This window comes from Moschus berezovskii, chromosome 2 (assembly GCF_049115385.1).
Source record: "Moschus berezovskii isolate FMDL1 chromosome 2, NW_MosBer_1.0, whole genome shotgun sequence".
NCBI classification, from domain to species: Eukaryota; Metazoa; Chordata; class Mammalia; order Artiodactyla; family Moschidae; genus Moschus; species Moschus berezovskii.
Window position 1 is genome coordinate 652,100 of NC_142461.1, and position 22,165 is coordinate 674,264.

At 46.0% G+C, this 22,165-nt stretch overlaps 1 protein-coding gene across 1 annotated transcript in view; it reads right to left on the bottom strand.

Annotated features, from left to right (window-relative positions):
- Positions 1-260: 260 nt before the first annotated feature.
- SPATA21 (spermatogenesis associated 21) overlaps positions 261-22,165 on the bottom strand; it is a 41,168-nt gene continuing 19,263 nt past the window's right edge. Inside the window, exons 9-13 of the mRNA XM_088842856.1 lie at positions 20,068-20,139; positions 19,840-19,957; positions 1,805-1,980; positions 902-1,080; positions 261-311 (exon numbers count right to left, since the gene is read on the bottom strand). Of these exons, the coding sequence (XP_088698982.1) occupies positions 261-311; positions 902-1,080; positions 1,805-1,980; positions 19,840-19,957; positions 20,068-20,139 (596 nt within the window). The remainder of the gene's footprint in view (positions 312-901; positions 1,081-1,804; positions 1,981-19,839; positions 19,958-20,067; positions 20,140-22,165) is intronic.

Below are 22,165 nucleotides of genomic sequence, written 5' to 3' on the forward strand. Positions count from 1 at the left end.
GGTCCGGGGCCTGGAGACACTCACCTGAGGACAGGCCCATCCTGTGCTTGCAGAGCACAGAAGGTCAAGACTTGCACCCAGGCCCCCTCCAGCAGGACACCCCACCCTCTGCAGGCTTTCAGGGCAAGTCTGCCTTCAGGGCTCAGGAGCCTGAGAGCCAGGCGGCACAGAGGCTGAGGTTCTTGTTTATTGGCTGACCAGGTCACAAAAGGAAAATCCAGCAGCAGCCCCTGCCTGATGACCGTCAGATGCAGGCAGAGTCAGTGGGTTCGAGCCGGCACAGAAGTCAGACGGCCGGGTTCCCTGGGGGAGAGGAGGAGAGAAGGGCGGGACGGAGTGAGCACCCTCTGCCCGGTTCCCTGTGGGAGAGGCAGGAGGGAAGGGTGGGAGGAAGTGAGCACAGTCTGCCCTGATTCCCTGGGGCAGAGGCAGGAGAGAAGGGTGGGACGGAGTGACCACCCCGTCTGCCCAGGGCAGGGACAGCGCCCCAGTCGGGCTGGGGGCCCGATTACAAGGCTCATGTGGTTTCATCTCAGCAGGCCTAGAGAGGACCGCTGCAGGCAAAGCTCACATCCACCCGGCTGCTGAGCTGGTTTCCTACTACTCTGAAAGCAGAATGAGACTCAGGCAAAGAACTTGAGAGTTAAACCCTGTGCGTGAGAAAGGCAGGTAGTGCCAGGGAGCCCTGGGCACGGAAAGGTGTAAGTAAGTACCCTGACTGGAATAGGCTCACAGAGACTAGTTTCTTCCCTCTCCTGTCCTTTCCCCTCTCTCCTCCCTGGAACAGCAGTGTCTGCATCCGCCTCCTGGAAGGCTGCATGCCCCTTGGATTAGGCCCGGGCCCTCTCACGAGGCGGCAGACGGGCCTGCGCTGGGGCCTGCCGTGCCCTCGGGGTACCCACCTGCCTCCCTGAGAGCCAGTGTGCAAGAGGATGCTGTGGATGTCGGGGCCCAGGCCAGTGGAGGCGCACTGCTCCAGCGTGTAGTGGCCGCCCTGCTTCCGGCGGACCGTCTTCTTGTCCAGCCGTGGGCAGAGCGGGATGCAGGGCACCTGGGCGTACGGGCTCTGCAGGTTGGCAGCTGGCAATGGTGGGGAAGGCATAAGGGGGGTGTTTCAGAGCATGCTCAGCCTGGGGAGCCAGGCTGACCCGTAGGAGAGCCCGGCTCTGCCACAACAAGCTGGGTGGGTTTGGGCCACTCACTTGACCTCCCTGAACTGCTACAGAAGCTGGAGATGATAGTGGCGTCCGCCTCAGAGCTGATGAGGATTTAAGGGATGGTGTATGTAAAGCACTCAGCTGAATGCTGAGCGCAGGGTAAGGGCTAATAGCTTAGAAAGGAGCACATGTCTAGACATTCGGAAAGCTCCTCGTCCACCTACTTGGCACACAGCAGGAGTCTGGCCCGCGTATAAACTCCCCTTTCTGATACATGCTAGCTGTGGGGCCTTACACAAGTTGCTTAAACTTTAATTTTCTCATCGTAAATGTGTAGATATTAATAAATACATAATTATGATGACTAAATTCTAGCACATCTGCAAAGGGCTTACCACAGTGAATGACCCCAAGAGTGCTCAAGAAATGATGAGCTGGGATTGCTCAGCCACTCTGCCCTCCCAGTCCAGGCTCTTGGGACCAACCATGCTCCCTGGGCTCAGGCTCAGGGTAAAGAGTGTGGGGGGCTAGAGCTGGGGGGTGATCGTTAGCACCAGCTGGGCCCAAGGTGGGGAGCCATGCCACAGTCCCAGCTGGGGGCGCGCAGGGTGAAGTGGGGAGCCGCTGGGGGAGCCCGGCGCCCTCACCGTAGTTCTGCTGCTTCAGCCGGCTTAGGACCCTTAGGACTCTGCGTTCAGGGATTTCCAGGGTGTCTGCCTGCGGGGGGTTGTAGGGAAGCTTCTTCCGGGGCCGCAGCTGCCCTATGGCTGAGTCCATCTCCCGAGCCTTACAGGTGCCTTCCTTCAGCTTCCTCTGGTAATAGCTGGGGAGGCAGTGCCGCCCAGCTCAGCACGGCCACGGCTCCTTCCCCTCCTCCTCCCTCCCTCTTCCTGAGCCCCTGTTCTGTCTGGCCAGCTCAGGAGCAGGGGCTCAGGAGCTCTGGGTGTTCATCCCGGCTCTGCCATTCACTTCTGTGACTGTAGGCAACTTACTGCCCTGCTCCGAGCCTCAGTCAGCCCATGTGAAGTGGGGGGAACGGTTATCTCGCCCAGTCACTGGAAGTCACCTGACTTCTCAGGTGGATCGATCGGTCAACATTTTTATAGGGTTAAAACAAAGATTAACAAGACCCATTAAGCATTCGGAAGATTGGCCCAAGGAAAGAGCTTGGGAAATGTCGCCATGGTTTCCGTCACTGGTATTTCTACTTAGATGTGCGGGTTTCCGTCACTGGTATTTCTACTTAGATGTGCGGGTTTCCGTCACTGGTATTTCTACTTAGATGTGCGGGTTTCCGTCACTGGTATTTCTGCTTAGATGTGCGGGTTTCCGTCACTGGTATTTCTACTTAGATGTGCGGGTTTCCGTCACTGGTATTTCTACTTAGATGTGCGGGTTTCCGTCACTGGTATTTCTGCTTAGATGTGCGGGTTTCCGTCACTGGTATTTCTGCTTAGATGTGCGGGTTTCCGTCACTGGTATTTCTACTTAGATGTGCGGGTTTCCGTCACTGGTATTTCTACTTAGATGTGCAAATGCTTTGTGAGCCAGCTATGCAGTTAATTCCTGCTCATCTTCCAGATTTCAGCTTAAGGGCCATCTCTTCCAGGAAGTCCTCTCTCTTCCAGCAGACTAGCTGGACTGCAGCTTATAGACCCCCGACAACCTGTACTTACGCGATCACAGCCCACTTAATATTCCTGACCCATCACTACTTGCCTTTTCCCCACTAGACTGCAGCGCCATACATAAATTCATTCCTTCAAATATTTATTAAGTGTTTGCTGTGCGCTGGTCACTCATCTACATGCTTGGGGAAGGGCAGCACAGGAGATGCTTATTTAAGGCCCTGTGTCATCTCCCAGCCCCACCTCTTACCAGCCATTGTCACAGCAACCACTTCTCCGTGGGCACAGCAACCAGCTCTGCACAGGGACAGCCTAACGGGGTCTCACCTCAGATCGTACCTCCTGCTTCTTGCTGCAGACCTCTCTGACACATATGCAACCCAGAAGTGCAGGGGAATTAAACGGCTGTGAGGGGCATCCTTGAGAAAGGAACCAGCTCTGGGGTATACAGGCTTCTCTCTCTTCCCCTAAGAATTCTGAGCCACCACTGATAGTCTTCCTCAGAAGATCCTGGGGGTGGTTGACCCAATAGCACCTCCTTGTATTGACGACGACTCCTCTGTTCACACCCCTCCCCTCAATTCGGCTCCCTGGTATCTCTGAATCAGCTTCGTAGGCCCTTATGTAGTCCAGAGTCAGATCCTGAACAAATGAAAATCATGGTCCTCACGTGAGTAGTGACGGGTGCTTTGAGAGAAAGTAAAAGCTGAGTAAGGGACAGTGATGAAGTCCCTTGTTCAGAGTCGGAGAGTCTCCAAGCTAGTGACATCTGAGCAGGAGGAGGAGGGAGCAAGCTAAGGGGATGTCAGGAAGAGTCAGGTGGAGCGGGCGGCTTGGGAAAGGCCAGGACGTGGGAAAGAGTTGGTGAGCTCTGGGAACAGTGGGCGTGAGGTGGTGTGTGAGGGAGAAGGGGGTGGAGACAGGCAGCAAGCTGGGAGGTCCAGCCCACCTGGGACTTCAGGCAACGGTGAAGGGTATGCGGGCTGCTCAGAGCCATGGACAGCCCTTAGGGCTGAGCCTCTGCCTGTCCCTGCAGCCTGGAGCTGGGGGTTTTCATGAGGGTCACACACAGGAAATGAACTCCAGAGCCCTCACATGGAGACAGGGTCCAGATCCCTGTGTAAAACTAGAGCCTGAAAAGGCAACATCCTGAGTAAACAGACGGATGAGAAAACAACCTCACCCCACAGGAGCCCACGGAACTGAGCAGGGGGTGTGCAACTCTCTCAGTCATGACTTTAAAGGAAACTGCTTGCTCTCTCTTCCACTTCTTACGGGCCTGAATGTAGATGTCTTTTGGTAAATTGGCTTAGGATCGACCCAGGGAATGGTGGGACTATCAGTGGGGAAGAAACTGGGTGCCTGCGCAACCCTGCCTTCCTGCCTGCTTTCTCCAGACCATCCGTGTGAGAGAAATAAACTATACTATTTAAACTACAGTACACTGGGGTCTATTCCTTAACCAATACACTAATTTAAAATTCTGTACCCAGCTGAATTATTCAGTACAGAATAAGCATTTTGTAGACATATAAAATCTTAAAACTTTTGCCTCCCATGCATCCTTTCTCAGGAAGCTCCTAGAGGGCATGTTCTTCCAAAATGAGGGCAGAAACCAAAAAAGAAAAGGAAGATATACATACAGAAAATCAGAGAACTAACATAGAAGACAGACAAACGTGAAAGAAGGTGGTGAACAGACCCCAGGATGGCAGTGCAACTCCCACAGCGGACAGCCAGTTTAGATGAGATCACTATAACTTAAAATACGGAAGTATCAAGGGTTGGCATTCCCGTACCTGTTGTTAGCTTTCTAACCCCCAAAAGCTACTGGTGAAACATGCTTCCATTATTTATTTCTTGTAAGCAAATAAACCAAGAAAGAGTAAGCAAAACCAAGAAAAGGTAAGACATATGATCCAGTAGCCCGAATTCCAATTGGAAGGAAGAAAGAATTTCTAGGATGACTACAGACTCCCAAGATGACAGCTCTGTCACAGGCCTAAAAGGAAATTAATCCAAAACTGAGAAGAATGGAGTTATTTAGAGAATGCTGCCAAGAAACAGAAGTTTTAGGAGGGTGCAAGAATTATCAATGAACACAAAGGAAAAAATATCAAGGCAGGGCTTCCCTGGTTGTCCAGGGAATGATGCCTTACAATGTGAAGGACCAATTCAATCCCTGGTCTGGAAGATGCCACATGCTACGGGGCAACTAAGCCCATGCACCACAACGACTGGAGCCCGCGCTCTGCAACCAGAGAGGCCGCTGTAATGAGGCCCGCGCACCGCAGCAAAGAGTGGCCTCCTGCCCCCACTGCTCACCCCGCTCACCACAACTGGAGAAAGCCTGCTTGCAGCAATGAAGACCCGGCACTGCCAAAAAAGTATTGTTTCTAAAACAGGCAACTGTTGACTTTCAGAAAATAAAACAAGAAAGAAAATTAAATCAGTATTAAAAATGCTCAGCTATGAATAACTGCATAGCCATAATATCAGAAACCATAAACATTTAGTTAAAAAAATGATAATGTATTGGAATGGGGAGGGGCTGAGGGGATAGCTGTATCAGACAGCTAAATTCTCACCATAACAGGAAGTCAGTGGACAAAAATCAATAACCAATATATTGTAGTGCATCCATATCACATAGACATAAAGGCCAAAAATATTCAAGAAGAAAGAGAAAGTCTGGAGAGGGTGTAGAGAAAAGGGATCTGCTTATGCTATTGGTGGGCATGTGTACTGGCACAGCCACCATGAACAACAGTGTGGAGGTTCTTAGAATGACAAACAGAGTTACCACATGACTGAGCAATCCCATGCCAGGGCATATATCTGGACAAGATGAAAACTCTGATTGAAAAAGATACATGCACCCCAGGGTTCACAGCAGCACTGTCTGCAATAGCTGGGACATGGAAGCAACCGAAACGTCCATCAGAAGATAAAATGGAGCATTAATCATAAAAGAATGAAATAATGCCTTTTGCAGCAACACTGACGAACCTAGAGATTATCACAGTGAAGTACAGTCAGAGAAAGACAAACACCAAACAGTAATCACTTACGTGTGGAATCTAAAAAAGAATGATGCAAATGAACTTGCTTACAAAACAGAAATACACGGCTCTAAAAAGTCTGTGCTCCGCCTCCCCCATCTCCCCTCACCCCAGTCACCACTAATCTTTTTACTGTCTTCATTGTCTTGTCTTTCCCAGAATGTCATGTAGTTGGAATTATAAAGTATATAGCCTTTTCAGATCAGTTCTTTTCACTTCAGTTCAGTTCAGTTCAGTCACTCAGTCGTGTCCGACTCTTTGCAACCCCATGAACTGCAGCATGCCAGGCTTCCCTGTCTGTCACCAACTCCCAGAATTTGCTCAAATTCATGTTCATCGAGTCAATGATGCTATCCAAGCATCTCCTTCTCCTGCCTTCAATCTTCTCCTCCCCTTCTCCTGCCTTCAATCTTTCCCAGCATCAGGGGCTTTTCTAATGAGTCAGTTCTTCGCATCAGGTGGCCAAAGTATTGCAGTTTCAGCTTCAGCATCAGTCCTTCCAATGAACACTCGGGACTGATTTCCTTTAGGATTGACTGGTTTGATCTCCTAGGAGTCCAAGAGACTCTCAAGAGTCTTCTCCAACACCACAGTTCAAGAGCGTTAATTCTTCAGTGCTCAGCTTTCTTTATAGACAAACTCTCACATCCATACAAGACTACTGGAAAAACAACAGCTTTGACTAGACAGACCTTTGTTGGTAAAGTGATGTCTCTGCTGTCTAGGTTGATCATAGGTTTTCTTCCAAGGAGCAAGTGTCTTTTAATTTCATGGCTGCAGTCACCATCTGCAGCGATTTTGGAGTCCAAGAAAATAAAGTCTGTCACCGTTTCCATTGTTTCTCCATCTATTTGCCATGAAGTGATGGGACCAGATGCCATGATCTTAGTTTTCTGAATGCTGAGTTTTAAGCCAGTTTTTTCACCCTCCTTCTAACTTAGCGACCAAAAAACAACAAGTTCTACTGTACAGATGGAGCACAGCTGATCTGTCCGTTCACCTACTGAAGGACATCTTGGTTGGCCCCAAGTTTTGGCAATTATGAATACAACTGCTATACACATCTGTGTGCAAGTTTTTGTGTGGACTAAGTTTTCAATTTGTTGGGGTGAATACCAAGGAGCACAATTGCTGGATCATGTAAGAGCTTGTTTAGTTTTGTAAGAAACCACCAAACTGTCTTCCAAAGTGGCACTACCATTTTGCATTCCCACCAGAAATGAAACAAGCCTTCCTTTGACCACGTCCTTGCCCGCACGTGAAGATTGTCAGTGCCTTGAACTTCCACCGTTGTAACAGGTGTACAGTAGTGCCTCGTTGTTGTTTTAATTTGAAACCCTGATGACACATAGTGTTGAGCATCTTTTCATGCCTGTTGATCATCCGCGTGTTTTCTTTGGTGAGGTGTCTATTCAAATCTTTTGCCTATTTCTGAACCAAGTTGTTTGATTTCCTGTTTTTCATTTAAAACCAGCTGTGTAAATTTTAGGTAACAGTTTTATTGGATATGTTTTGAAAATATCTTCTCTCAGTCTGTGGCCTGTCTTCTCACTCCCTTGATATTTGGTGTTTTGTATTGACATTTGCACTGAAGCTACAAAACAATGGGGGGTAAAACCACCTTAGCATAAATCAAGGAAGCGGCACCAAACTCATCTCAGAGTCACTGTATTCTTCAGTGCCAGGCCAGAGCTCACATGCTGTAACTAGAAGATTCTGCATGGTGCAACTAAGATCTGACACAGCCAAATCAATAAATAATTTGTTTTAAAGAAACAGAAATGATTTCTGATTAAAAATACACTGAGAGTAAAAAAAGAAAGAAGAACCCTTGGTGAAAATGAAACTTATTAATTGTATTAAACCTGACTCTTGAGTGCTTAACGCTTTATTATTCCATAAATATTCTTTTTTCTTGGCTGCGCTGGCGGTCTTGGTTGCAGCGCACCAGTGGTAAAGACCCCGCCTGCCACTGCAGGAGATGTGAGAAGATGTGAGAGACATGGGTTTGATCCCTGGGTCTGGAAGGTCCCCTGGAGGAGGGCATGGCAACCCACTCCAGTACTCCTGCCTGGAGAATCCGTGGAGAGAGAAGCCTGGCGGGCTGCAGTGCATCAGGCCGCAAGGAGGATGCAGCGCACGCACGCAGGACGGTTAGCCGCAGCATTTGGGATCTTTTCAGTTGCGACACGTGCAGCACGTGAACTCTTAGTTTCTGCATGCGGGATCTAATTACCCGACCAGGGATTGAACTGGACTCCTGCGTTAGGAGTGTGGAGCCTCAGTCACCACCAGGAAGTTCCTCTATAAATATTCTTTTAAAAAAAATATTTATTCGGTGGCAACAGGTCTTAGTTGCAGCATGTGGGATTGACCAGGGATCGAACCCAGGCCCCTTGCGTTGGAAACAGGCATCTTAGCCACTGGACCACCAGGGAGGTCCCTATAAGTGTCCTTTAGGAGCCCTGCTGCTGCTGCATGCTGTGACTGTCTTAAGGAAAAGCACGTGGGCCTTTGAGCTGTGGGCTACACCGGTCATTTTCTTTTCTTTAGAAGGAGTTCATACCATACCACCCCCACAATATGCCACTTTGGGATACTGGTTATTTTGGTTTTGTGGGTGTTTTTTGTTTTATTTTGGCTCTGTCACAAGGCTTGAAGGATCTTAGTTCCCTAACGAGGGATCAAACCCAGGCCACTACAGTGAAAACACCAAGTCCTAACTACTGGACCCCCAGGGAACTCCCATATTGCTTATTTTGAATTAAAGGCACTTGATAAACTGTAGCTGCAAGAGGGGTACACTGACCTTTCTTTTTCTTTCTAAAAGCAGGATATAAAAATGCCACATGAGAGGTGCCTTCTCTATGGTAGGAGGAAGAAACCTTATCACAAGAGACGAGGCACAGAGGCCAAGAGACCTGTGTCCGGTTAAGCGGTGTTTTCCCTCAGCCCACATGAGACCCGGTGCACACAGGAGCCTAGTGGGCTACACCCGTCAAGCCACAAGAGCTGGACACGACTAAGCGACAACCATCGGCACCACGTCGCTTAGTTTCTCTTCTACAGTGACTACTCTTTGTTCAAGCTAGTATATGGGCACTTACACCTAGTAACTTCTTTGGGTCTTCATTTTTCGTGTGAGCCTTTTCTTCCTTTTGTACATGTGAATACATTTTATACTTTTCTCCTGTTTTATATCAGTCCCAGCTGAAAATCCTAACAGGACAGAGGAAACCTTCACTTCCCATACGTCCGGCAAGGATGAGTTGGCGTTGTCTGGGACACCCTCCTCTGGGGTAGGGGGAAAGGAGGGCTGCCCCTGAGAGATCCTGGGTCCTGACTACCGAAGTTAGCATTTCCCACCACATCAGCCTGCTGGGTCTCTGTCTGCAGTGCCGGGTCAAGTGCTTGCCTTAGTCACTAAGTCATGTCCAACTCTTGCCACCCCATGGACTACAGCCTGCCAGGCTCCTCTATCCATGGGATTTCCCAGGCAATACTGGAGCGTGTTGCCATTTCCTTCTCCAGGGCATCTTCCCGACTCAAGGATGAGATCCCGGGATCAGCAATTGCAGGTGGCCTCCTGCATTGCTGGGGGACTCTTTACCCACTGATCCACCAGGGAAGACTGGTCAAGAGAGGAAGGTAATAATTCCTTCTTGTTCCTTCCTTTCCCAATTCAGATCGGCAAGAAAAAAAAGTTGTAATAATTAGTTATTTGGGATGAGACTCTTGCGAATTTGGTTTTGGGTACCCACTGGTCATTGATCCTTTCCCTCGCAGGCATGGCTTAGACGGTAAAGAATCTGCCAGCAGGCACAAAGAGAAGAAGGCCATGCAAAGCCAGTGGAGACTGCAGTGATGCAGCAACAAGAAACACTAAGGACTGCCAAGGAGCCACTAGAAGAGAGGCAAGGAAGGATTCTTTCCAAGAGCCGGCAGAAGAAACATGGCCCTGCCTGTACCTTGATTTCAGATCTCTAGCCATCAGAATTCTTAAAGAATAAATTTCTATCATTTAAAAAAAAAAGAATCTGCCAGCAGTGCAGGAGACGTGGGTTCCATCCCTGGGTTGGGAAGAGCCCCTGGAGAAGGAGACGACAACCCACTTCAGTATTCTTCCCTGGGAAATTCCATGGACAGAGGAGTCTAGTGGGTTATAGTCCGTAGCATCACCAGTCAGTTACGACTGAGCGACTAACACTCCCAGGGACAGCTATCGCTTTCCCTTTTTTCTCATTTTCTGTCCTAAGGTCTTGGCTTGGCTGTCTGCCTGCCCAGACACGCAGGTTGTCAGGTCGGTCTGTGTCTGTAGGTGGCCAGTTGTCAGGCTGGTAGCCCCGAGAATACGCAGATGTCCTCACAGAAATGTGGGTCACACTCCGTTTATGGCTAGTATCCTAGGGACCATTGACAGTTCACGAGATGCGGAGGTTACTTAAGACTTTCTTTTAGCTGTCTTGGGGATGACTCTGAATCTTGGGAGGGCTGTATGTTTTGGACCCTCTTTGACGATGCCTTTTGCATTCGTGGTTAAGTCATAAAAAGCTCATTAGTTTTGGCTTTGAGTCACTTGAAACAGGTATGCCTTTGGTTTTAAGAAAAAAAAACAAAAAAAGTTCTATACTGCCAGTAAAATTTACTGTTTGTACCAGCTGAAACCTGATAAGATGTTGAAGTGATCTTTTTAAAGGGATTATATGGTTAGAAGTTGGCCTAATATTCAGAGGCTGTGTTTCCTAAGCTAAAATAAAACTATTGTACACAGAGGGGAAAAAAGGAAAAAAAAAATTCTGAAGCCTTTGTGGAATGATTTACTAAAATATTCCAAAGGCACACAGCTCTAAATCTAGAACACAGGAGTCTTGCAATTTCCATCTGGAGATTGAAAGGAAAAGTCTTCTCCTTGATATAAAGAAACAAATCCAAGATAATGTACTGGATGGGTAGGTCACCTTTCTTGATATCATTCAAGCGGCAACCCAATTCTTTGAGAATTAAAAACAACTGTCCTTGTTTTGTAAAGTAACTCTTTAAAAAAACACAAATGTGCCTCTAGGAGTAATTCTCAGCCAGTCTTACCAGTCCTCAAACTTCCTTATTGTCTCAAGGCACTTTCAGACACTGTAAAAGACCAGGACATTCGAAAGAGAACAAAACTACCCTGCACTTAAGAGGGCCATGTAGAACCAAAAGTCTTAAAGCACTTCTCCTCAAATACTAGTAAAAAGCTTTAGCCTTCTGGGCAATTGACTTTAACTTGTTCCATCTGCCAGAAATATAATTTGGATCCAACTATTTTTTTTGTAGACTAGTAAACTTCATATTATTGTACCTACCTAGTAACTAAGGCTTTAAATGAAATCCTTAAGAACTGTCTGTATGTTTACATATGCATATGTATATATTGTTGTTCAGTCGCTCAGTCACATCTCTGCCACCCCATATATATATATATATATATATATATATATACACACATATATATAATATGCATGTAATGTTTTTCTCCTCCAGATGGTATTGCTAAAAATTAACTTGTAAGAAAGCTGTATTTAATTGGCTTAAGGAAAGAAAAAAAAAACTTCTATAAAGCTGAGACTAGTCAAACAAGCATATGTTATCTCTACCAGATGTTTACCATTATAATGGTATGAATTCAACCCAGGAACAAAATGTACAATTTAAGTGCATTGCTTGATGTATGTCAACCATGACAGTAAATTTAAAGAAAAAAAGAAGGGAGAGAGTGATATGTTGATGTTCCTATGTTCTTTGCCATAGCACATTTGCCACTAGACCATTCAGGTATGACCTAAGTCAAATCCCCTACAATTATACAGTGTGAGTGACAAATAGATTCACGGGATTAGATCTGACAGAGTGCGTGAAGAGCTATGGACGGAGGTTCGTGACATTGTACAGAAGGCAGTGATCAAGACCATCCCCAAGAAAAAGAAACACAAAAAGGCAAAATAGTTGTCTGACAAGGCCTTACAAATAGCTGAGAAAAGAAGATAAGCTAAAGACAAGGGAGAAAAGGAGAGATATACCCATTTGAACACAGAGTTCCAAAGAATACCAAGGAATGATAAGAAAGTCTTCCTCAGTGATCAGTGCAAAGAAATAGAAAAAAAATAGGATGGAAAAGACTAGAGATCTCTTCAAGAAAATTAGAGATACCAAGGGAACATTTCATGCAAAGATGGGTTCAGTAAAGGACAGAAATAGTATGGACCTAACAGAAGCAGAAGATATTAAGAAGAGGTGGCAAGACTACACAGAAGAACTGTAGAAAAAAGATCTTCATGACCCAAATAATCACGATGCTGTGATCACTCACCTAGAGCCAGACATCCTGGAATGTGAAGTCAAGTGGGCCTTAGGAAGCATCACTATGAACAAAGCTGGTGGAGGTGATGGAATTCCAGTTGAGCTATTTCAAATCCTGAAAGATGATGCTGTGAAAGTGCTGCACTCAATATGCCAGCAAATCTGGAAAACTCAGCAGTGGACACAGGACTGGAAAAGTCACTTTTCATTTCAATCACATAGAAAGGCAATGCCAAAGAATATTCAAACTACTGCACAACTGCACTCGTCTCACATGCTAGCAAAGTAATGCTCAAAATTCTCCAAGCCAGGCTTCAACAGTACGTGAACTGTGAACTTCCAGATGCTCAAGCTGGTCTTAGAAAAGGCAGAGGAACCAGAGATCAAATCGTCAACATCCAGTGGATCACTGAAAAAGCAAGAGAGTTCCAGAAAAACATATTTCTGCTTTATAGACTATGCCAAAGCCTTTGACTGTGGATCACAACAAACTGTGCAAAATTCTTAAAGACATGGCATTACCAGACCACCTGACCTGCCTCTTGAGAAACCTGTATGCAGGTTAAGAAGCAAGTTAGAACTGGATGTGGAACAACAGACTGGTTCCAAATCAGGAAAGGAGTACGTCAAGGCTGTATACTGTCACCCTGCTAATTTAACTTATATGCAGGGCCTTCTCTGGTGGTCCAGTGGTTAAGAATCCACCTTCCAATGCAAGGGACAAGAGTTCAATCCCTGGTTGGGGAACTAAGATCCCACGTGCTACAGGCTAGCTGAGCCCTTGTGTTGCAACTAGAGAAGCCCGCACATCCCAACGAAGACCCAATGCAGCCAAAAAAATTTAAAAATTAAAAAAAAAAAAAAACTTATATGCAGAGTACATCACGAGAAGTGCTGAGCTGGAGGAAGCACAAGCTGGAATCAAGATTGCCTGGAGAAATATCAATAACCTCAGATATGCAGATGACACCACCCTTATGGCAGAAAGTGAAGAACTAAAGAGCCTCGGGATGAAAGTGAAAGAGGAGAGTGAAAAAGTTGGCTTAAAACTCAACATTCAGAAAACTAAGATCATGGCATCCGGTCCCATCACTTCATGGCAAATAGATGGGAAAACAATGGAAACAGTGACAGACTTTATTTTCATGGGCTCCAAAATCACTGCAGGTGGTGACTGTAGCCATGAAATTAAAAGACACTTGCTCCTTGGAAGAAAAGATATGACCAACCTAGACAGCATGTTAAAAAGCAGAGACATTACCTTGCCAACAAAGGTCCATCTAGTCAAAGTTATGGTTTTTCCAGTAGTCTTGTATGGATGTGAGAGTTGGTCTATAAAGAAAGCTGAGCGCCGAAGAACTGATGCTTTTAACCTGTGGTGTTGGAGAAGACTCTTGAGGGTCCCTTGGATAGCAAGGAGATCCAACCAGTCAATCCTAAAGTAAATCAACCCTGAATATTCATTGGAAGGACTGATGCTGAAGCTGAAACTGCACTACTTTGGCCACCTGATGCGAAGAGCTGACTCACTGGAAAAGACCCTGCTAACTGCTAAGTCACTTCAGTCGTGTCCGACTTTGTGCGACCCCGTGGACGGCAGCCCACTAGGCTCCGCCATCCCTGGGATTCTCCAGGCAAGAACACTGGAGTGGGTTGCCATTTCCTTCTCCAACGTGTGAAAGTGAAAAGTGAAAGTGAAGTTGCTCAGTCTTGTCCGACTAGTAGCGACCCCATGGACTGTAGCCCACCAGGCTCCTCTGTCCATGGGATTTTCTAGGCAAGAGTACTGGAGTGGCTTGCCATTGCCTTCTCTGGGAAAAGACCCTGAGGCTGTGAAATATTGAAGCGGGGAGGAGAAGTGGACGACAGAGGATGAGATGTTTGGATGGCATCACCAACTTGATGGACATGAATTTGAGTGAGTTCCAGGAGTTAGTGATGGACAGGGAAGCCTGGCATGCTGCAGTCCTGGGGTGGCAAAGAGTCGGACACGATTGAGCAACTAAACTGAACTGAATGTTCTTTGCTTCTGTGATTTCTTTAAAAAAAAAATATATATATATATATATACTTTTGTATTTTGGCTGTGCTGTGCAGCATACAGGATGTTTTCCTGACCATGGACAGAACCTGGGCTTCCACAGTAAAAGAGCCCAATCCTAGTACCTAATATGCTAATTTGCTTCAGTCACGTCTGACTCTGTGCGACCCCATAGACGGCAGCCCACCAGGCTCCCCCGCCCCTGGGATTCTCCAGGCAAGAACACTGGAGTGGGTTGCCATTTTCTTCTCCAATGCGTGAAAGTGAAGTCGCTCAGTCGTGTCCGACTCCTAGCGACCCCATGGACTGCAGCCTACCAGGCTCTGTCAGTGGGATTTTCCAGGCAAGAGTACTGGAGTGGGTTGCCATTGCCTTCTCCAGCACCTAATATATATGCATTATATTTGAGGATATATAGTCCCAATAATTATATATAATATAAATTATAAAAAATATATATATATGAACTACTTTGCTGAAACTAACACAACACTGTAAATCAACTACACTTCAATAACAAAACAGTACATCAATTTTTAAAAAATTTAGCCATGCTTAATGAGACTAGACTTGTTTTCACAAACAAATTAGTCTTACCTTGATTTTCCTTGAAAAATGGGCATGATTGTGGAGAGAAAAATTCTATGTTTCAACAAAAGCTGTCACATCTTTGTCGGCTGCAGGACAGTTCACTTACTTTGAGCCTTCTGTCCTCTATATAAACTGCCTCCTGCCACTTTGTGTATCATATCTGTAAGCTCCCACCCTCCTGAACTGGCATCACTAAAAACTAGGACTGCCCTTTCCCCCAGTGCCCTGCAAGATAAAGCAACTTAACATAAACTTCAAAAGGAAAAACTCCCAACAGATTATGTATAAAAAACCTGTATGCCTGCTGCTGTTAGTTCACCAGAACACCCGATGCTATCACCAAAGACATTTGAACTGCAAGCCAGAAAATTCCTGAGAGCCACCAGACAGCCTCTTTTTTTTTTGGCTGAGCCTCAGGGCTCGCAGGATCCCAGTTCCCACAACCAGGGATTGAACTCGTGCCCCCTGCAGTGGAGCACAGAGTCTCAGCCACTGGACCGCCAGGGAAGTCACTCACTCCATCTAAAGATGCCTTGAGCCTGACACTTAAAAGTCCTCAAAATTAACTGCCCTCTGGACTCAAAAACTGAGTTCACAATTTGTTCCCATTAACCTCTGTTTCTCTTTTGTTTTCAAAGAAATGTTCCTCATTAAATGCTTGCTCCAAAAAGTAAAAACAAAACAAAAATCTGCATGATACGTGGCTATTAAATGAAAAGACTATTAAAATACTTTTTCCAATTACATATTTGTGTGATACCTGATTTCTTCATATTCTTAAACTGAAAAAACAAATTGCAACAGATTGAATGCAGAAGCAGATATGAAAATCCAGCCAACTTCTTTAATTCCAGACACTGAAGAGATTCTCGATACTGTAAAGCAATGACATTCTTCTCATTAACATTTTTGTTTGTTTTGGAAAGTATTGTTATTTTTTTATTTAAAATGTTTTTTATTAACATGTAATGCGGTTCAGTTCAGTTCAGTTCAGTCGCTCAGTCGTGTCTGACTCTTTACAATCCCATGAACTGCAGCACACCAGGCCTCCCTGTCCATCACCCAAAGTTCACCCAAACGCATGTCCATTGAGTTGGTGATGCCATCCAACCATCTCATCCTCTGTCGTCCCCTTCTCCTCCTGCCTACAATCTTTCCCAGCATCAGGGTCTTTTCTAATGAGTCAGCTCTTCTCATCAGGTGGACAAAGAATTGGAGTTTCAGCTTCAACATCCAATGAACACCCAGGACTGATCTCCTTTAGGATGGACTGGTTGGATATCCTTGCTGTCCAAGGGACTCTCAAGAGTATTCTCCAACACCACAGTTCAAAAGCATCAATTCTTCAGCAATCAGCTTTCTTTATAGTCCAACTCTCACATCCACACATGACTACTGGAAAATCCATAGCCTTGACTATCTGGACCTTTGCTGACAAAGTAATGTCTCTGCTTTTTAATATGCTGTCTAGGTTGGTCATAACTTTCCTTCCAAGGAGTAAGCGTCTTTCATTTCATGGCTGCAATCACCATCTGCAGTGATTTTGGAGCCCATGAAAATAAAGTCAGCCACTGTTTCCACTGTTCCCCCATCTATTTGCTATGAAGTGATGGGACCAGATGCTGTGATCTTAGTTTTCTGAATGTTGAGCTTTAAGCCAACTTTTTCACTCTCCTCTTTCACTTTCATCAAGAGGCTCTTTAGTTCTTCACTTTCTGCCATAAGGGTGGTGTCATCTGCATATCTGAGGTTATTGATATTTCTCCCGGCAATCTTGATTCCAGCTTGTGCTTCTTCCAGCCCAGCATTCCTCATGATGTACTCTGCATATAAGTTAAATAGGCAGGGTGACAATATACAGCCTTGACACACTCCTTTTCTGATTTGGAACCAGTCTGTTGTTCCATGTCTAGTTCTAACTGTTGCTTCCTGACCTGCATACAGGTTTCTCAAGAGGCAGGTCAGGTGGTCTGGTATTCCCATCTCTTTCAGTATTTCCCACAGTTTATTGTGATCCATACAGTCAAAGGTTGTGGCATAGTCAATAAAGCAGAAACAGATGTTTTCTGGAACTCTCTTGGTTTTTCTATGATCCAGTGGATGTTGGCAATTTGATCTCTGGTTCCTCTGCCTTTTCTAAAACCAGCTTGAATATCTGAAAGTTCACGGTTCACGTATTGCTGAAGCCTGGCTTGGAGAATTTTGAGCATGACTTTACTAGTGTGTGAGATGAGTGCAATTGTGCGGTAGTTTGAGCATTCTTTGGCATTGCCTTTCTTTGGGATTGGAATGAAAACTGACCTCTTCCAGTCCTGTGGCCACTGCTGAGTTTTCCAGATTTGCTGGCATATTGAGTGTAGCACTTTCACAGCATCATCTTTTAGGATTTGAAATAGCTCAACTGGAATTCCATCACCTCCACCAGCTTTGTTCATAGTGATGCTTCCTAAGGCCCACTTGACTTCACATTCCAGGATGTCTGGCTCTAGGTGAGTGTGAGTGATCACACCATCATGATTATTTGGGTCATGAAGATCTTTTTTGTACAGTTCTTCTATGTATTCTTGCCACCTCTTCTTAATATCTTCTGCTTCTGTTAGGTCCATACCATTTCTGTCCTTTATCGAGCCCATCTTTGCATGAAATGTTCCCTTGGTAACTCTAATTTTCTTGAAGAGATCTCTAGTCTTTCCCATCCTATTGTTTTCCTCTGTTTCTTTGCATTGATCGCTGAGGAAGGCTTTCTTATCTCTCCTTGCTGTTCTTTGGAACTCTGCATTCAGATGCTTATATCTTTCCTTTTCTCCTTTGCTTTTCACTTCTCTTCTTTTCACAGCTATTTGTAAGGCCTCTTCAGACAGCCATTTTGCCTTTTTGTGTTTCTTTTTCTTGGGGATGGTCTTGATCCCTGTTTCCTGTATAATGTCATGTAACTTATCTTTGTTAAATAAATAGATATTTATTTTTTAGATCTGTCAGTCTTAAATTCAAATATAAAAAATGCTAACAGATTCCCTCAATCAAAATTTTCAAAACTACAGCTCTGAAGAAACTCTTGCCCAGGTGTCCCAGGAGACAGATACAAAATATTCACACTGCTTCTACCATGGCTAGAAACTGGACATAGACCTAATGTCCATCTGCTGAACAAATAGTTTATATTGTGATATAGTCATGGGCTTCCCATGTTGCTCAGTGGGTATAAAGAATCACCTGCAATGCAGGAGACATGGGTTTGATCTCTGGGTTGGGAAAATCCCCTGGAGGAGGGCATGGCAACCCACTCCAGTATTCTTGCCTGGACAATCCCAGGGACAGAGGAGCAGGCAGCTACAGTTCATACGGTCACAGGAAGTTGGACACAACTGAAGCACCTGAGCACACACGCACGCCTAGTCAGGCTGTGCTGCAACTACTGAGCTAGCACATCACGCCAGAAGATCCCACATGCCGCAACTAAGAGCTGACACAGCCAAATAAATAAGGAAAATTTTTTTAAATATTAAAGTTTGGGGGGGGAAGCATTATGCTGAGTGAAGGAAGCTGAACACTAAAGACTGTACTCTTTATGTTTCCATTTATATGAAGCTGTGAGACAGAGAAAACCAATCTGTGATGGAAAAAAATATTCAAAGAAGTGTAGTTTCAGGGACCAGCTGGGAAGGGTCATGAGGGCCCTTTCTGGAATGATAGTAAAATTCTGTATAACTTGACAGGGACTCAGGTTGCTGGGGTGTGGGAATTTGTTGAGACTCACTAAATGACACACTTAAGATCTGTGGCATTTCACCAAATGTACATTATATGAATCTCAAAAGATGGGGGTGGGGAAGCTCTATACAAATATTGATCATTAGCTGATGATATGTATTGGGTTGGCCAAAAAGCATGTTCAAGTTTTTCTGTAAGATGTTATAAAAAACCCAAACAACTTTTTGCCCAGCCCAAAATACTGACGTACTTAGAGGGAGATGACTGTAATTTGCTATGACATGCATAAATGCTAACACAGGTTGAAGAATACAGGGGTAAAAGAACAGCAAAGTGGCAGCAGCAGAATCTAGGTGGGGGCGTCTAACTGTTTACTGTAACATTCTTTTAACTTTCTCATACGCTTGAAATTCTCAATGAATGACATAGGGAAAAGTAAAACAAAAAGCAAATGAATAAGCGTTGGTTCTTGTCACCAGAGAAAGTACTCTGTGGTAGGGTAGGGCACTCAGGGGCTTCAAGATGACTGGAAATCATCTGCTTTTAAACTGAAGAAATGGATACATGGGAATTTGTTTTATTGCTTCTTAAATTATATACATTTGCCATCTTCTGGGTTGTATATGTTTAGTGATTTAGAGATGCTGGAAGACAGATCTCTTGTCTCTGGGGTTTGCTAAGTTGGTGTTGCTGAAACACATGTAATCATTCCCCCTCTTTTGGCTCCTGTGGAAAAGGCCTTGTCTGCGGTAGGAAAAAATGATCCAACTTTCTGAACGATAAAGACAAGCCTCTGTGTGCTGCAAGAGAGACCCTTTGCTTCTAGCCCTGAAGTGTTCATGTCATTTTTTTGTACACAGCCATCTCTTTCTTTGACGAGAAGGACCACCCACCAGCCCACTCTGGAAATGTGGGAGGCTTCCATCTCTTGTTGTCCAGCCCTAGATAGGCTCTGTCACATTTTCTTTCTGGGACTGCTATGTGGGTACTGCAAGAAGGTATTCCTCTTGCTGCCGAGGTTGCAAAACAAGGAGGGTATGAGTAAGGACTGCCAGGTGCCATGCTTCTCACCATGGGAAAAGCCCAGCTGAGCTTGAAGCCAATGCAGAGATGAGCAGGAGAGATAAAAGCCTGAATGGCACCAGCTGGTCTCCTGGATCCAGCCATTCCTGAAGCACTGAGCAGTGATGTGAGCCGATACATCCCCCTTTTGTATAAGCCAGTTTTATGTGCGTTTTGCTTGAAACTAAGGGTCTTAACTATCCAAAAGGCTAGGTGATATTTCTGTGTCCACAACCACCAGACCTACTCACCTGGTGATCTCCTCTAAGGCTCCTTCGGGTAAGGCCAGCATCTCCACCAGCAGGGACAGGATCTCAAAGAACAGAGTGTGGGGGTTTGGAGGAGCCATGTCCGTCAGGGTATTCTGTTCTGGGGACATGGGATGGTGGCTGCCATTACCGTTTGGCACCCCGGGATGCCCAAGCCCTGCCCCCGCCCTCCACCCACGTTCTGAGTGCCCTGGGCTCACCCCTGCTCACCCACAGAGCAGAAGAAGCGCCTGGTGTCTGTCATCACGGTCAAGAAATCTTTGAAGTTCACGTGACCATCTCCTGCGGAGGCCAAAAGAATACAGAGTGGGCAGGGGCCTTCCGGAGCAGGACGGACACTGCAACCCAGGCACGGCTATTAGCATTTACTTGTTGGAGTTGATGATAAAGTAATGCATAGTCGATGCAGAAAGTGTGGGACACATAGGGAAGTAGAATGAAACAAAATCAAAATCTCCTGGGTTAGGCTCCCAGAAGATTCTAGAAGCAGCGGTCTGGGTTCATGTCTCTCACTGTCTCTGTGGCCCTGGCAAAGTCTCTCTGCACTAAGCCTTAGTTTTCTCGTCTAATAGGGTGAGGATGACCATAGCGCCTTCCTCAAGGGAGAGAAGTGCGCTTAGAACAGGGCCATGCACACAAACACGTGCTCAACAAATGTCGGCAACTCTTATTACAGTGTGTTAGTCTTGCCTGAGCACGTATCTTTACCCACGGTGTTCCCACTTCGGCCTTCAAAGTCCTGCCAGACCTGCCTGTCAGCTGTCTGCAGCCTCACCAGCTACCAAGCTCGCCCAGCACTAACCTGCTCCCACCGGGGCCCCTCCCCCGCTCTGGGCCTTCGTATGTGCCGCGTTCTCGTCTCAGAATTCTCCCCACCACACGCTAACTCTTTGTTTACTTGTTTTTGTTTCTTGTGGCCATGCAATGCAGCTTGCAGGATCTTAGTTCTGCAACCACAGATTGAACTCCAGCCCCAGAAGTAGAAGTGCCAAGTCCTCACCACTCTCATAAAATACTTGTACTTCAACCACATACTCATAAGACCCGGGGTTTCACGGAAGCTCTGGTAGGCAGGCTGAGTGTTTTATTCTGTGTTGTGTCCTCAGGACTTAAAACAAAGAGGTGCTTGGGAAATGCTCTCTCAACTTTGCTATTACTGTTCAGTCGCTAAGTTGTGTCCAGCTGTTTGCAGCCCCATGGACTGCAGCACACAGAGTCTCGCTTGTCCTTCACTATATCCTGAAATTTACTCAAACTCCGGGAGTTGGTGATGGACAGGGAGGCCTGGCGTGCTGTGATTCATGGGGTTGCGGAGAGTCGGACACGACTGAGCGACTCAACTGAACTGAACTGATGTCCATTGAGTCGGTGATGCCATCCAACCATCTCATCCTCTGTCGTCCCCTTCTCCTGCCTTCAGTCTCTCCCAGCATCAGCGTCTTTCTCAATGAGCCAGCTCTTCACATCAGGTGGCCAAAGTATTGGAGCTTCAGCTTCAGCATCAGTTCCTCCAGTGAATATTCAGGGTTGATTTTCTTTAGGATGGACTGGTTTGACCTCACTGTAGTCCAAGGGACTCTCGAGCGTCTTCTCCAGCACCACAGTTTGAAAGCATCAGTTCTTTGACACCCAGTCTTCTTCATGGTCCAACTCTCACATCCATACATGACCACTGGAAAAACCATAGCTTTGACTAGATGGACCGTTGTTGGCAAAATGATGTCACTGCTTTTCAATATGCTGTCTAGGTTTGTCATAGCTTTCCTTCTTTTAAAGGAGCAAGCATCTTCTAATTTCATAGCTGCAGTCACAGTTCACAGTGATTTTGGAGTCCAAGAAAATAAAATCTGTCACTGCTTTCCACTTTTCCTTCTTCTATTTGCCATGAAGCGATGGGACCAGATGCCAGTTCTCTCAACTACTTGACAAATTAATGAATGGTCTCTAATCCTTAAAGTCATCCTTGGGGCGGGGGGTGGGGGAAGCGGCAGGCACTAATACTCTAATCCCCCTGTCATAGATGAGGCCTGATCAGATCAGATCAGATCAGTCGCTCAGTCGTGTCTGCCTCTCCGCGACCCCATGAATCACAGCACGCCAGGCCTTCCTGTCCATCACCAACTCCCGGAGTTCACTCAAACTCATGTCCACAGAGTCGGTGATGCCATCCTGCCATCTCATTCTCCATCGTCCCCTTCTCCTCCTGCCCCCAACCTTTCCCAGCATCAGAGTCTTTTCCAGTGAGTCAACTCGTCGCATGAGGTGGCCAAAGTATTGCAGTTTCAGCTTTAGCATTAGTCCCTCCAAT